Source organism: Zosterops lateralis (genome assembly GCF_965231275.1).
Source record: "Zosterops lateralis genome assembly, chromosome: 3".
NCBI classification, from domain to species: domain Eukaryota; kingdom Metazoa; phylum Chordata; class Aves; order Passeriformes; family Zosteropidae; genus Zosterops; species Zosterops lateralis.
The window spans coordinates 93,118,351-93,134,405 of record NC_139764.1 but is presented as its reverse complement, the minus strand read 5'-3'; the positions used below and the strand labels follow the sequence as shown (position 1 = coordinate 93,134,405).

At 38.3% G+C, this 16,055-nt stretch overlaps 1 protein-coding gene across 5 annotated transcripts in view; it reads left to right on the top strand.

The window, feature by feature from the left end:
- Nucleotides 1–16,055, top strand: part of ARHGEF10 (Rho guanine nucleotide exchange factor 10) — a 110,968-nt gene that overhangs the window by 25,285 nt on the left and 69,628 nt on the right. For all 5 annotated transcript variants that reach the window (XM_083857595.1, XM_083857594.1, XM_083857592.1 and 2 more), the window contains 6 exons: nucleotides 5,567–5,737; nucleotides 7,886–8,176; nucleotides 9,072–9,135; nucleotides 10,307–10,386; nucleotides 11,493–11,549; nucleotides 14,142–14,305. In XM_083857595.1, the coding sequence (XP_083713721.1) occupies nucleotides 5,567–5,737; nucleotides 7,886–8,176; nucleotides 9,072–9,135; nucleotides 10,307–10,386; nucleotides 11,493–11,549; nucleotides 14,142–14,305 (827 nt within the window). The remainder of the gene's footprint in view (nucleotides 1–5,566; nucleotides 5,738–7,885; nucleotides 8,177–9,071; nucleotides 9,136–10,306; nucleotides 10,387–11,492; nucleotides 11,550–14,141; nucleotides 14,306–16,055) is intronic.

The window sequence follows — 16,055 nt, the reverse complement described above, 5'->3', positions numbered from 1 at the left end:
TTTGCAACTCAGTTGTTTTAAATTAGCTAATGAAGACTTATATTTTTAGCGCTGCGAGTAGTTTGTAAACTTCAGGGGTTTTGCTATTTGTAAATCTCTCCTAACATCCACAGACCTGGGCTTTATTTCAAGGAATGCAATTTTTTAGGTATTGGGCATGCTGTTGTTAGCAGGTTCTCTGAAGCTTGAGCAGGCAGATTCATTACTCTTCTGACTCTGGTTTTGAATTTGTTTTTTTTAATCCAGAAGAACAATATCTGTTGTGCATGCTCAACAACATAATTAGTATGTAGTGTGTGTATTTGCAAAATACTAAAGAGGCATTTGTACTTATTTCTTTGTTATTTATTTGCAGGGAAAGCCTGTTAATTCATGTGGTGTTGCTTTTGTTTCCACCACTGGAAACGCTTTTTGCATGAATGTATACTCTTTAGTTTGGTTGGGGGTTTTTTGTAACTGTTTTCCGCAGAGAGTGGTAATGCTGACATTGTGGTCATGCTTTGGATGTGTGTGTAATTAGCAGCATGCTTGTACCACAAGGACCTGGGTTCCCTGCAGTGCCAGCTTAGCACGACTGAGTGCAAGGGGAATGAAAGTCCTTGGCTCCGATCAGCTTCCCATGGGAAGAAGTGCTCGCTCATGTGTTTTTGCATATGCATTTTTGCCCTAGATGTTTATTTTCTCCCCAGCAAAATAGGTACTTTCCACCCGTGTGACTGTGTGAGGGGTGATTTGTAGATGCCAGTGGTGTGCTGGTGGCTGTCCTGTGTGACTGGGGAGTGTCAGTGAAGGGCAGTGCTGGCAGAAGCCCTTGCTGGTACAGTTCAGCCTTTTTCCTGCAGGTCCCTCCTGCCCCGCACCTCACCGCTCTCCCTGCTGGTGCTGGTGCGGGTGTCCTTTGGGGAAGGGCAGAGGAGCAATGTGTCAGCTGAGTACCAGAGTATTCTTTTTAAATAAAGAATATTTAACTGCTGTTTTCTGTCCTGGAACTGAAGAATTAGTGGTCACAAGTGAGAGATGAGTGAGTTGAAAATATCATGTTTCTGTCTAGCTATAGGAATGCAACCTAAGTAGTGCTTTCAAGCTAGGAGAAGCAAGAGGCTGTCCAGTTGTGACCAAGTTTCTTGAAACCTGTCTTCAAGTTCCCACTGAACATGAGGCAGCTGCTATTTTACAAAGTTGGCCAAATCTGGAAGCTTCTGCAGGCATGAGTATTTCCTAGCACAAGGTTCACCATCCTGACAAACACTAAGCCTCTGCTACAAAATCTCTTCTGAAATAAAGGGAACAGCTTGAGATCCCATTTATCCTGGAGCAATCAGCAGGGTGTGTTTGGCCCCAAATGGTTAGTTTTACAAAATTAATGGTAACTTTAAAAATTGAGTCATTTCCTGGTATATGCATGCTTTCAGGACTTATTTCTATTGTACGCTTCCATATGAAACTTGGCAGATTTTAACTGTCTAGAAATACAGAGAGGGGGATCTGTAAAGGGAGGAGTATCTCCTCAGGAAAATCTCTGGAATGTATCAAGGACAAATAATAAACATTTAGATTGCTATGTCTGGCAGGTTGTTTTGACTTGTAACCTGTGTAAGTTAGCAAATTTTATAATATCTAAAAATACTCTGGGAGAGTAACATTTTAAAATATTTTTTTCCTAAAAAGTTTTCTGTATTTCAAGATACTCAAATATCTGTAGAAAGTTGAAACATTTGGGGAATTTATTTGAAAGGAAGGTAGGTCTTTGCAGTCCTAAGTTTCTGGTTGCAATCCAAAACAATGAGTAAAAAAGATAAATGTTTTAAAACTGCATGTTGGAATAAGAGCAGATAACTCCTGCCAGTGTGTTTTAGGTTCAATTGTATTAAATTGTTATTAATGTATTCATATTTTTTCACTAAATAATAATTAGATATGTGCCATTTGAAGCATTGTACACTTATTTCCTTCATCGGTCATGGTAGAAGTGACTAAAAATAGTAATAGAGTTCTTTAAATATAATAGATATTTCTGCTAGATACTTCTGCTTTTTGTTTCATAATAGCCTATGGACGTAAAAAAAATAAATTAAAAAGAGTACAACTGATTGCAAAGATGACATTCCTAATTTTACAGAAGCCTTCCATTTTTAAAAATGTTTTTCAAACCTTAAAATATAAAGTATTTATATTTCTTGGTGGCGGCATGCCTGATTACGTCCAGGACTTCTAGGTTTATTGTTACCATGCCCCAGACTGCTGAATAGTTTGTGCTTGGGGTTCTATTTCATTCTTCCTTTATCATGGTTTTTCATGGAAAAAGTTGACTCCTTCAGTTGACTTCTTCTGGGCCATTGTGGATTTACGAGATTGCAAGGGGGGACAGACATTTGAGGTTCTTTTATTATTTCCAGTGTGTCCATATTGTATTCAAAGTGCATTTGATAGTAAGTGCAGAGCTATTTTATCTTACTTCTGTGTCGCTAAAATAAACTGTTTAAGAAAACTATTAATGAAGCTTTGCTGACTTAATCTGGGTTTTAAAATTAATGTCACTCTTTTAACTCCTAAGCTATATTATACTGAACTATAAATAATTTGAGGATAATGGATGGGAAGATAAATGGTGCCAAGAATGCTTTGCAATTTGCAGAGCAACCAAACATTTTTAATATTTGTTTATGCCCCAGCAGGTCTCTCTAAACACAACCTAAGTGAGCTTAATTTTTAAGTAAATTTAAGAAATGTCATTTCACTGGATAACAAAGCACAGAAAAAAATCCTAAATCTGTGTGCTGTGCACAGTTTTGAGAACATGTAGTCCTTTTTCTGATTCTAAATTAGCACTTTCATACTTAATTTAACTGGAAGACAATGTTTCCATTATATCAGATTTTTTTCAGTCTTGAACACTCCAAATAGAAAGTTTTAGAAATGCAATAATTTCCCCGAAGCATTTACAGAGGTCTTAGCATGGTATTGCCATAAGATGAAGAAGTTCAATCAAGTTTTGTATTCTCATTGCTCTGGTTGGCATTCATAAAGCTAAGGATGTGAGTAGTGGTGAAAGGGAAAATTTGATTTGTAGTAACTAATTTAATTATTTGAAGTAATTCCAGACAGACTCTCTCATTCTAAGCATTATGTGATTATTACTTCATAAAAAAATAACATTTAAAAATTATGATTTAAAAAAAATTGTCCTCTGTGTGTTTTTGCAAGGGAGGGTGCCTTTAAAAATCCCCCCCGCACACACCCACCCACCAGACTCCCCCTCTCCCTCACCTTCTTTTTTTCTGCAAGAACCGTTGCCTCACGCACTTTTTGGCTTTGACCCTTTTGATTTGCAGATAAAGGGTAGGAGGAACTGGGGCTATTTTCATGAGCATGAAATTTTGCAAGATCTGTGGTGGTATTTAGTAGCCAGATTCAGCCTGGGTCTAACTGCTGTCACTCTTCCTAATTGTAGCACTTAAAAAGAGCTTTTGTCTGTGTGTTGTTGTGACATACAACAAGAGCTGTGGAAAATAGATATTTTCAAAACAGGAATTTGTCTTTTTTGTGTGACATAATCTGTATTTATCTGCAGTTCTGATCAGCTCTTAAGTTGAAGCAAAAAGCCCCCATCCTTTTTTATTTTATTTTATTTTTTGTTAAAATACTTTTCCCATCAATTGAAATATCATGCCCTTGATATTAAAAGCTTAAAGGATAATGCTTTTATTAAATATGAGATGGAAGGTATATATAAATTTTAAAGGCTAAAGTTTAGGCCTGCAGAATTAAGCAAATGTGTAGAAGTGATGCAAAACTGAAATACAGTTCTAAAAGTTTCTGAACTGAGGATATTTGTTTGTTTCCTGTCTACCCTTTCTGACAGACAATGTATTCTTTCTTTTTTGTCTCTTTTTGTAATCTTAACCCACTGTTCCATCAGTGATGTGATTATGGGATCTTTCCAGGCTGTAGTGCCTATTTATCAGGTTCTGTGCCTTGTTTCTCTATGATGCAAAGTAAATGTTTTGAAATGGATGAAGTAGAGGAGTGTTAACAGCCACGACAGAAAAAAATTAGGCGGCACGTCTATTTTTAATTATTTTTACTCATGTTGAAAAGACATCTTCCCCTCTTTTGTTTCTTTTCCCCATTACACAGTCAAGCAACAAGTATTACAGTTTAGTCAGATGGATGCTGAATCAGGAAGAATGCCATGTTTGTCTTTAATCACTTGGAAGAGCTCTGAAGAATTTCTTGCATCTTTCAGGAAAAAAAGAATTGCTAATGGACAAAGCAAAAAATGAGAAGGCTCACTTCATACAGAAGAGTTTTTGAAAGGAATTCATCAAAATAAAATTAAATGTCCTGCTGCCTCAGCCATAACACATGACAATAAATGCAGGATAACTCGGGTTTTTTGTTCCTTACTATTTTTGCAATTAGTTCACTTTTTCTCCTGCAGAGAGGCTGCATGAAAGATCTTGTTATTTGTGGCTGTGGCAAAATATGCTGGCTCAGCCTGCCTGAAGAAACAGAAGCCTTGGCAGGAATGCTGATTACCATGACAATCTAAGCAGTCTAGAGCTTTGGGCTATTGTGGGTTTTATCATAAAGATAAAAAAATGTGTCCTGAATGGTAGGATAACTGATAACATCATCATGATGCAGCAGATCCAGTCGTCTTTGCAAGACTTATTTTTCATTTTGTGTTACCTGAGGAAGGAGGTTGGGGGGGACCTTATCACCTTCAGGTAAATTTTTATTACATACTTGGTGTTTACATCTTTTATCTTTTTTAGGGTATTGTTTTATGCTGTAGGTACCTGACGGGGTTTAAGTTTTCATGGGGTTTCCCCAATAGCATGGGGGTAAACTGCCGTGTACTTCTTCCTGCTCCCTCTCCAGCCCCATGTACAATGCCAAATCTGTGCTACAGTATCTTCACAAGCAAAGAGAAAAAAAACCCAAACCCACCGTTCTTATCCATTTTAGGGTGTCATTATTTCAGCCATTACTTCTTCAGGGGTTCCACATCCTCCCTCCACCAGAATGCACGTGTGTTTGGTAATAGGGCTAATGCGTGTTGCATGAGGTCCTTGTTTTAAAACTGTCTCAGATTGGAGTAAGAAAAGCAATGTGCTGGTCTCTGTTGGAGCGTGTAAACTAAGTTATTGTCATTGGGATTTGGACACTGTTAGGAAAGAATAGATGTAGGCATTTGAGTTAGAAAGGAAAAATGACTTGAAATTATAAAGTTGCAAAGTCCTTGTGCAAATAAATTCATCTGTGAAGTTTTCTTGTTTAAAAATTGGCCGTTTTAAGTGTTTTTCTAAAAGTCTTTTGGCTCATTATGACAAAAGCAAGGGTATGTGCATTATTACTTGATTCTTTCCAAGTAGTTTCCTTGTTTGCACTAAAAGATTTATTGAAAACTGCATGAGGTTATCAACACATCAATCAACTTTTGTTCTGTTCCAGTAACCTAAAAATCTAAGGGTTCATTGTGTAAACTTCATTTGTAAGCCTTTACTGGTCCCATGAAATCATTCTTAAGAGCAAACAACCAAAGGTGTGTCTTTCTTCACAGTTCTAGAGCATGAACCAAAAGCCACGGGTCAGAATGATGAAGAGGAGGACGAAGGAGAACAGTTTGACTTTGATAGTGGAGATGAGATACCAGAGGCAGACCGGCAAGCCCTTGTGCCAGCTATTCCTGCTCCTGGAAATAACATAGAGCACCAAGAGGCTGGTGCTGCAGGTAAGTCAGCCTGTTGGTTTGTACCTCCACTGGGCTAAACAGTCAAGACTGATTGTGTCAAGACTGCCTTTTGTTGACAGTGCAATATAAATACTTTAACAAGAGTTTTCCATGGTGTTATGGCCTGCCCCTGAGGGCAACTCAAGTTCTTAATGGATCTCTTGAAAGAGATTAGAGTGAAATGACACTGAATGATTGGTGTTTGTAAATATACACATATTGGGTTTTTGTAAATATACACATATTTTGGAACAATTTGGTTGCACTGGAAAGCAAATATGTAGCCACTTTTGTTATTATTATATATAGTAAATTGGCAATATCAAAGCATAAAAATACCATCTGCTTATGAAAACATAAAAGTGAAAAGAAAGGAAGAAAGAGAAAGAAAGGGTAAGGGTAGGAAGATATGTAATCACTGCCCATGGACCTGTGATGAGACTTGAAGTGACGATTGAAGGTCTTGATCTGTCAGAGGTGGGGGAAAAAGCCCACAAAATACGAAGTCTGGTGGGTTAATGCACTCTCAGGTTCAGGTAGGAGTGCCCAAGCACCTGCTCTGCAAGGCCAAAGTTTCACACTGTCTTTTGATCACGTGCTGTTCTCTGGTGGAGAGTGTCAGAAATGAGTCTGGAGGCGCTTTGGGGGTTGTTGACAGTTATGATCTCTTCTAAGGCAGCTGCCTCTAATGTCAGTAAGCCTAAGTGTGAATGTGACCTTCCGTGGGAGGAGGGCATGTGTGTAAGGGAGGGCAGTTTGGTATGATAGAAAGCACCATCCTGTCTCCCCAAGGTCTGCCTCTTTCCAGCCTCAGAGCCCAGTTTGTAGTCTCTGGTGGTGATAAGTTCACCCTCTGTCTTGTATATACCAGAGGTTTGTCACTGCACACGCAGAAACTCACTGCCTTCTTTTTGCAGGCTTGCCAACCTCGCCTCAGCAAAGCATGCAGGCACCTCCAAAAATGGTCAATTTCTTTTGAGTCATAGTCCAGTCTCTCACACATGGAAATACCCTGCAAGTGTTTTGAATATTCCTGCCAGTTACAGTCATGGTAGATCTGATAGGGAAAGTGACCATCCCATGTAATTCCTGTGAGGTTTCCCAGTCAAGTGTGACTTCCAAACAAATGGATTGGACATAGTGTGAGTGTCGTGCTACAGAAAGACTGTATATCTTTGCTGGTCTTAAGGCACATTGATGGCTTGAGATAAGTTGTTTCACAGATAAACTTGCTGGTTCCTGAGCTTGCGATGTTGTGCATAAAACTAAGGGGAGTTTGAATCTATGAATTTCATTCAAAAACAAAGTTTTTCTAAATATTGAAACATTTCTTATGACATATGCAGATGTTCCCAGTGCTGAGGTGTAGTCTGGAAATTGCTGCTCAATTCTGCTCAAAATGCTAACTGCTGATTTTGCTTATTTTGATCCAATTTCCTTTTGTAAACGAATTCACTGTGCTTATGGCAATTAAAGATAGATAACTCTTTGGGTACTGTGCAGTTTGACAGCCTGGAACTTAAACACTATCTTTCCCTGAGCATCTGTTGCTTGCTCACCCTTATTGTGCTTACAGCTTAAAATCATTTGATCATTTGGAATGCGGTTCTGCAATTCCCTTCAGAGGGGCCTGTGTTTCTGCTGTACCTCAGCGTGTCTCAAAAAATACTGGGAACTTTGTATAAAAGAAAACAATACATTTTCAAAGAGGAAAACTTGCAAAGTTATTTTGCAATAACAGAGCATTTTCAGGACTGCTCTTTGAGGAATGTCCCTCCAGTGAACTTTTCTTGTCCTCATGACTACCCCTAAAATACTGTGTTTGTGTTTGTAGGATTCAAATTTATCTAGAATCCAGATTTTAACCTTTAGGATTTAGACTGTTTCGACTCATGTCCTTATGTCAGTCAAGTTACTGTTTTTCCATAGGCATCTTTGTTACTCATCTTGTTTTGCTCTTCTTTCATTCCTCTTTTGTAAAATGGGGAGGTTGGCACTATTGTGTGGGAATTTTGAGTCTTAGCTTATAAGCAACTTGTATAGTAAAGGTCAGGTCAGTGTTCAGCATACTTGTAAAGAGCTATTTGAGCAGCTTGAACAGGTATGAAAAATAAAACCTTCTATTTTTGTTTAATCTTTCAACAAAAGGAGTTGATAATTTAGAAAACAGTGAGAAGCCACAAACATCAGAACCTGCTGCAGAAGGCACTCCAGCCAAAGTAAATCCTTACTCAGTCATAAATATTTCCCCAATCCAAGATAAGGACCCATCCTCATCACCAGAACCAAGTCCTCAAGATGAATGTGCAAGTCCCAATTTGTCTGGTGGATATTCAGTCCCGGTGCCGTGTGGATATGCTGTGCCCTCCAACCTCCCTCTGATACTGCCAGCCTACTCCAGTCCTGTCATCATACGCAGCCTTTCTGTAGATGAGGAAGGTACTGTATTCACACACCTGACTTTATTTGAAGGGGAATCCTTGGGTAATCTCAGGTACATTTCCTGTGTAGTACTCAGCCTGGATGAGTATGATCAATGCTCATTCCTTTTTAACGCAATGAAATAATTTCCAGATCCAGAGTTCAGCGTTCAGGCCAAATGGTTTCTTCTCATACCTTTTATTGTTTTTTCTAGATCCTGGCAAAATTCCTCTCCCTTTTGTCTTTTCTTAATGCATTTCTGTTTGTTTATTTTCCAATTCTTGTGTATTTAGAGTTACTGTGGGATTTTTTCCTTGACGATTTGATGAATTCTCTGTCTTCCAGTACAATTTTAAGACAGAAGAAGAAACTAGAAAGGGAAATAACTACGGATTACTATAGAAACAAGATACCCATTTTGTAACCAGACTTGAGAAATTTGACAGCTTAATGTCAAGACACTAGGAAAAGAAAGCTCCCCATATCCTGCCTTTTCCTTTTTGTATTTTGAGTTTACTTCAGCTAGGCAGCTATTCTTCTATAATTCCAGCCCTTATTCCAGCCTTTGCTTTTTACCACCACTAGGAATACTGTCAAGTAAAAGCAGGTGTTTGTGTGGTCCTTATTACCTGTAGAGGAATTTTTGTTTGAGAGATAGAATTAAATGCATCAGGCTTTGTAATTTCCTCTTAACAGCTCTTCTAACTAATGGCTGGGTCTTTGAATTACTTAATTTTCAAAAATGCATGGTGTGAAGAAACTTCAGATTTTTTTTTAAACATGTGTAAGAATAAAACTATTGCAAAGAAGAAGATTATTCTTTAGCAATGAACTAGTAAAATCAGTTTCTTATGCTAAAATGTGCCATTTACTGATGTGTTATTGCAAGCATTTTTTTTTTTCTACTTGGCAGGTACACAGTCAGCAACTGAAGAATGTCATTATAATTCTGTAAACTTGGAGGACTCTCAGAATAGGTGATTGCCAGTTCATCATGTTATAGTGATTTGTAAAACCTTAAATCTTAAGAAAGCTTGCATTTGATAAGTATTTTATTTTCCTTATGTGATGCTTCCATATTTGTTGGTTTGGTTTTTTTCCCCTTTCTTAGTCCTGTAATTCTGATTGTGTACTAAAATCAGTACTGGTGTGTGTATCTATACAAGAGATTTTTTAAGACACTGGGTTGAATTTTTATAGAGTGATGGTAATGTCAGCTGCATCAGATTGCTAGAGATTTTGTCTAGCCTGCTGCTTTCAGCAGGACCACTGCCAATATTCCATCAGATCAACCATGGCCTTGCCTGCTGAGCCTTCAAACCCTCCAAGGATGGAGGTGCTGCAGCTTCCCCGAGCAGTCTTCCCTGCTGTGCTGCCTTCCCTTCCACCCTTTGCTCTCCCTACCTCCCCAAATGTCCAAACCATATCTTCCCGTGGACTGTCTGTCATCCCTCCTTTGTCTGGCATTAAAAAAAAAACAAACCCCCAAAAAAACCCAAACAAACAAACAAAAATAACCCTGATTCCATCACCTCTGTAGTTCTCTTTTGGATAGTTGTAGTTGCTCTTGAATCACCCCATAACATCCTTTCCACCAATCTAAATTATATCCATGTTTTTTATCTCCTTCCTTGTAAACCATGTGCTTTAGTCCCTGACTTTGGTTTCTCTACATCTTTCTAGAGGTAGCTTCAATTTCTCCACAGCTTTCTAGCAGGGGAGTGTTAGGAGACCAAAACTGGGTGTGCTGCTACAGGTTCAGCCTCACTGGCATCAGGTAGAGGAGGATAACAGCTTTGCCTCATGGCTCCTGATGTAACCCAGAATGTCTTTAGTCCTATTTATCATGAAAAAGAAGCTCTCACTTCACTGTTTCTGAGAGAATTTCTTGTATTCTCTCAGAGAATACATGCAGAGTATTTTTTAAGATTGTAAAGAAAGTGTTTTCAATTTTCTGACTAAAATTGTCAGACTAATAAATAGATTATTCATCACCCAACTATGTACTGAAGCAGCATTTTTGAGTAATCAGCAGCCTTGGAGTGGAAACTAGAAGGCAAAAAGATATTTACTGCCTTGTCTTCATGGATGCTTAAAAACATTGTGGTGTAACTTTTAGTTCTTTTATTTTATGGCCTCTTTTTCAAGTGAAGATAACCAGACCAAGAGAGAGGATGATGCCCTGGCCAAATGGGTTGCAGATCCTGCAAATACAGCATGGATGGAAAGTAAGTACCAGTGACCAGTGAAGTACAGCTGTGGAAGGTGGTTAGTTTCAAGCTGTGATCAGCAGTATATGTGTGTGTGCACAAGCAGATTTTATGGGAATGTCCATATTCACTTTTGCTGTATGTTTTTAGACAGGTTTACAGAACCAAGGTGTATCAGTTAGAACATTCAACAGTGTAATGAAGTTGTAGTTTGGAATAAAGTTAACATTACTTTTCCACCTTTTGGAGTCTGTGGAATCACGTTATGGAAGTCATTTGGCTCCATCAGTGCACGTGCAGTGGAAATAAGCTCCAGTTCAGAGTCTGATTTCCAACTGTATTTGAAATTGCTCTTCTTGTGCAGTAGTTGGCAAATAAATATTTGGAGGAGGTAGAAGGGAAGGAATTGCCACTGTCTTGGTGTATGCTGTTGATTCTTGGCTGGTAGCTGCATTTTAAACCAGAACAGAGACTGTGTCGTTTGAGAACAGGTTATCCTGCTTGTTCTCAGCTGTTTCCAATGGGCTGGAGGTTCATCTTACATTTTTTTGTGAAGTGATTGAAGAATTTATGTTGACATTCTGCCTCTTAATATACTATGATGATCATTATTTAGTTTTGGTTCTTTTTAAAGAGTCAATTTCAGCTTTTCTACAGTTATTCAGTAAGGCAATGAGCAACCTTCAAGAGGCACAGAACATACCATACTTCTGTAAGAAGTAGGGGGAAATACTGGCTTTTGAAGTAGAGTTTTGTTTTCAGGCTTCCAAAGGTCATCATAAGCAATGTAGATAAAACTGAAATTTCACAAATACCATATACTGCTTTGTGCATTATTGCAATATTTGAATGACTAGATGTGCAAGCAAAATGCTAGTGGTGAGTGAGTCATATCTCCATTGTATTCATACATGCCAGTATAACCAAAATTCTTTAAAATAGAATTGATTATTTTGGTTGGAGAGGACCTACAGCATATCAACTGCCTGACCATTTCAGGGCTGGCCAAAAGCTAAAGGCATGTTAAGGGCTTTGTCCAAATGCCTCTTAAACACTTGGTCCCATTCAAATTTTAGGAAATTTCTAATTTGTTTTTTTTTTTTGTTTTTCTGTCTTGGTTTTAGACCCAGATGAGGTAATTTATGATGATGTGCCAAGAGAAGATTCAGACTCTGAACCAGGTTTGAGGTCTTTATAATGCTGAAAGCAATGTAAAATGGAATTATGTGCATGTGTACTAAACAGATATGTTCATTAAGTACCTAAAATATATGTAAATGGAATTAACATTGTGTCAATAACTGTCAATAGGTCTCAAAAAGTTCAGAATTACACTAACATTTAAAAGACTGTCTCAGCAAGTTTCCTATACTGCTCTTCTCAGAAGCTGAATTCTGCTTTGTTTTATAGATACTCTTCCAAAAGCTTGAGTATTCTGCATATTAGAGAATTACAGTGTTGGGTGTTGTAGCTGAGTGCCCTCAACAAGGCAAGGTAGTGAGGAAAAGGGTGTTCTAAATAGTTAAATGATGTATGATAATGTATCATTGTCATGGTTATAGAGAGAAGCTCTTTCCTTGAAAGTCCTCTTCAATATATAAATGCTTGATAGATGGAAGAGATGGTCCAGAGAAGCTGTTCACTATCCTGATGGTGACTCTACAGAAATGTCTTATTTCAGCTTTGAAGTGGCCCACTCCTGATGGTTTGTAACCATGTTTGGAGGGGGCAGAATAGATCTCAAAGTAGTTGCTGGAGTCAAGATTTTGTCTTTACTGGAAATGATGGAGTTAGGGCTCAAGAAGCATATTTCATTGAGTTCTTGCTTAGGTTTGTTTTGCAGTCTTTGGGTATAGTGAAGTCTGCTTAAAGATTAGTTGCTACTGACTGATTTTGTGTTCAAGTGAATTGACTTATTGGGAGCTCAGCATCTTACTCGTCATGGCTATCAGAGGGTGTAGGTGTTTGATACCGAAATTGTTAATGGATCAAGAAAACATTAAGCTTTCTGAAATGTGAAGACCACATTAATCTTTAAAGCTGTAACAGTTTCATTTCTTGTCCTTAGTAGTGTTCAAGCGAGGTGTTTTACAAATTACTAGTGAATTTTTTTTTCATCTATTATTGGAAAGTACCGTGTTACATTAATGATTTGAATGCTTGCATTACTGGAATTTCTCTCAGTGCTACTCTGAGCGGAGACATCTTTGTGCTGTTGCTGATATCAGTCAGGAAGCACATACACCAGGCCCAGGTGACTGAGCTAGGTTGGATATAGGATACGGAGCGAAGCTCTGCTGAGCATATTGGTCAGAATCTTTAGCTTAACCCATAAGACATTGATTAAAATTTTGATTTTCATTTTGTCCCCAAAGACATTGAAAGATTCTAAGGAAATAGATAGTAAGGGAAATTTCATCTTCATGCATTCATGATTTTGATGTTTATAATTTGTGTATTTTGTCAGGGAGAAATAACTATTCCAAAAAAAGTTTCAATCAGACAATCTACATTAGCACATGGACAAGATAAATTCACCCAGTCGTGGAGTAAATCCTGACCCAAAGCTGACAGCACAGGAGTTATACTAGCATAAGTCTTGATTTATTTTGATTTACCATGATGGTTCTTTTAAATTACTCATTGTGCTAGATTACCACTAAGATGTCTTCTTCAGTAACAATATTTTAAGGACAGCCTTGATATGCATGGGGATTTTAAAAAAAAAATTAAAATCTAAATCTTCCAAATTTGACTAGAATCCTCTAGTGTTAATTATAAAGAATTTAATGTTAATATTGAAGTCCAAGGTTTAGATGGATGTGTAAAACATGTCAGCTTTTCTTTTGAGTACATATTTTTTCTTCTCTGTTTAAATGAAACATCAGTGTTAAAATAGAAGTACAGCTGCTGTTTCCTGAATTTAATAGAAGACATTTAATTGTAAATGCTGCATCATAACCTCTGACAATAGTGATTCCTGGCAGAAGTGTTGTACCACGAGAGATGTCCACACTTCTACTTGTAATGACAAATGATGCTGCAGGTAGAGTGCATTCCTGTTTCCTGCTAAACAGTTGGCTCTACATTTTCCATTTTATTTTGAGTAAGTTTTATGTTCTTGACGCATGTGCCAATGGAAATACCTGTGTTTTTAACAGGAGGTACTTTGGTCAGCCTTTGCAATATAGATTTGAAAAGGTTAATACTTCAAGTTTTTAGAGTAAATTATGAGCAAGGCAGCTGCCAGGTGTGGGAGACTTCCCATGGCTGGAGGTGATGAGGCATAAAACATCATTGTGTAACACTTTTCTTGCTACTTTGCTCTGATCTGTTCTGTGGAAGTAGTGACATTTTCATTTGATTCTTGCAATGTTTTAGCATTTATCATTTGAGCTGATGTCCCTAGGGACAGACAGCAACCTTACAAATGGAAGGATGGTGCTTCTCAGTGCAGATGGGCATTCACAGTTACAGTTTAAACTTCCTTTGAAGTTCTGGATAATTTTGTGGGATTTGGACACAACAATGTCATTTGATTAGCATGTTTCTAAAAGGATCATAGTGTAGACCCATAACACTGTCCTGTTTTGGTACTCTGTTTCTACAAAGACAGTCCACTTTGCCTATTTGAATATTGTATTTAATTCAGGATTTTTAATGTGCATGCAAAAGTGTACAATTCTTTATAGCATATCCTGAACAAGCTTTTTTGTGTTTGAACAAGCATATATTTCAGTATAGCTTTTTTAATTTTGGTTTAATTTTTGCAGAGGAAATGATTTATGATGATGTTGAAAATGGTGATGATGGCGGAAACAGCTCCCTGGAATATGGATGGAGTTCAAGTGAGTTTGAAAGCTATGAAGAACAGAGTGATTCTGAGTGTAAAAATGGAATTCCCAGCTCCTTTTTGCGAGGCAACCACAAGAGACATGTATGTATCCTGCAGTGCTGCTCAATCATTCAGGTTATCCTGGTTTCCAACACTTGCCTTTCTCACTTGTATTTTTTTTTCTCAATTTAGTTTCAAATGCCAACAGCATCTTTTCAAAGGAGATACGAATCAGTGTGGAAGTGAGAGTATATAAAATGTAAAAGGGAAAAGAAGAGATGAAAATATTAAACAGAAACTTCTTAAAAAAATGAAAAAAACACAAATTGGATAAAAATGGAAAATGAGATTATTTTTGCCTATGGGCAGTTCCTCACATTCTCTTCTTTTGCAGTTACTGGATTAGTCTAAGTGGTAAATAAGCGTGGAAAATAATGTGAAGAGTAAATGGGTACAAGCCTAACAAGAATTGAAGGTTTGGGAGCTTTAGGTGCTCAAAAGTCACAGAACTCTTTGCCAGTATTCCCTAGCTTTCTGTCTTAGATCTGCATCAGTTTGCTTATTTGGAAGTGACTGAGCTTAAAAAACTTCTGAAAGTGAAAGATTTTTGTAATCAAAGAGAATTCTACCTGTTAGGAGAGAAGAGAGGTGGCATGATTAAAATAATCCATGTGTGACACTTCTCAGGTCTAGTACCTTTGGCTCCATCTCTTCTGTGGGATGCAGGAAGACACAGGTGACACAGGTGCCTGTCCTCACTGCTTCTCTCCCATTTCACAAGGGGAGAGCCACGGGCTCTTGCCTTCTCTTCACCTTGGCTCCTCTACCTCTGCCCTTGTGCACCCTCTTTGTGAGAGGCTCCCCAGTGTGTGCTGACTAGGACAGACCCCCAGGAGCCACTTGGCAACTGTGTGTTGTGAGCTGCCTCAGCACCCTGTGGCTGGAATGTGCAGGGTATTGTTTCAGACAGGGTGTTACTTCATAGGACCTTTATTTTAATTTTGCAGGTTTCTTAACTTGATGAGAATAAAAGCCTTGCTGTCTCTTTTTCCCTCCAGTACATGTTATCTGCTCTCCCCTCACCTCCATCCTTGCTGCCTGTCCTTTGGAAATCAGGGAGTGAGCAATTAACTGCAAGACTTGAGCCTACCCAAATCTGCACTTTGTAAGCTGAGTGCTCGTCCTCTGTTTTTGTCTTGGTTTTGTTCTGACTAGAACGAGCTTAAACTGTTGCAGCTGTTTGTTTAGGAGGGTTTTCTTTAACAAGACTGAAAAAACTGAGTTTGATTATTTGTTTTTTCTAAATACCTTGGAAGAGACTAGGAAATTATTTTGCATGTGGGCGTGGAAGCCTTAACAGGACTGCTGGCTTATTCTTTCTTTTTTTTTTTAATCTTCTCTTGCTGTCCCTAGCTGCAGCTTTGGCCATAGTCATAAGAATCTGTTTACATATGTGAACAAAGCAAGGTTTAAAGCCTTTTTTTTGGAACTCTTAAAAGTATACTTTGATCTGTCATGGAAAACTGTTGGCAGTGGTTGAATGTGATTGTACCAGGATCAGGCACAGAGTGTCTGAGCAAGAGACTGAGGAGTGATGACAGAAGAGGGGTGGCCCTTTGGTACTGCCCTGCAGGTGGCTTTTTCAGGCCTGTGACAAAAGGTTTTGAGAATTGCCTTGTGAGGATGGGCACAAGAAGGTGAGGAACACTTAAGCAGGTGGATGGAAAAGTCAGAGAGGCTCCTGCACCTGGATGGGTTTCTGGGAGATGGAGAAATCGGGAAATTAGAGAAGGGTTTTGGCAGAGAGTGAGGAAAGAAACTTTTTAGGACTGCTAAAAAAACCCTGCAACAA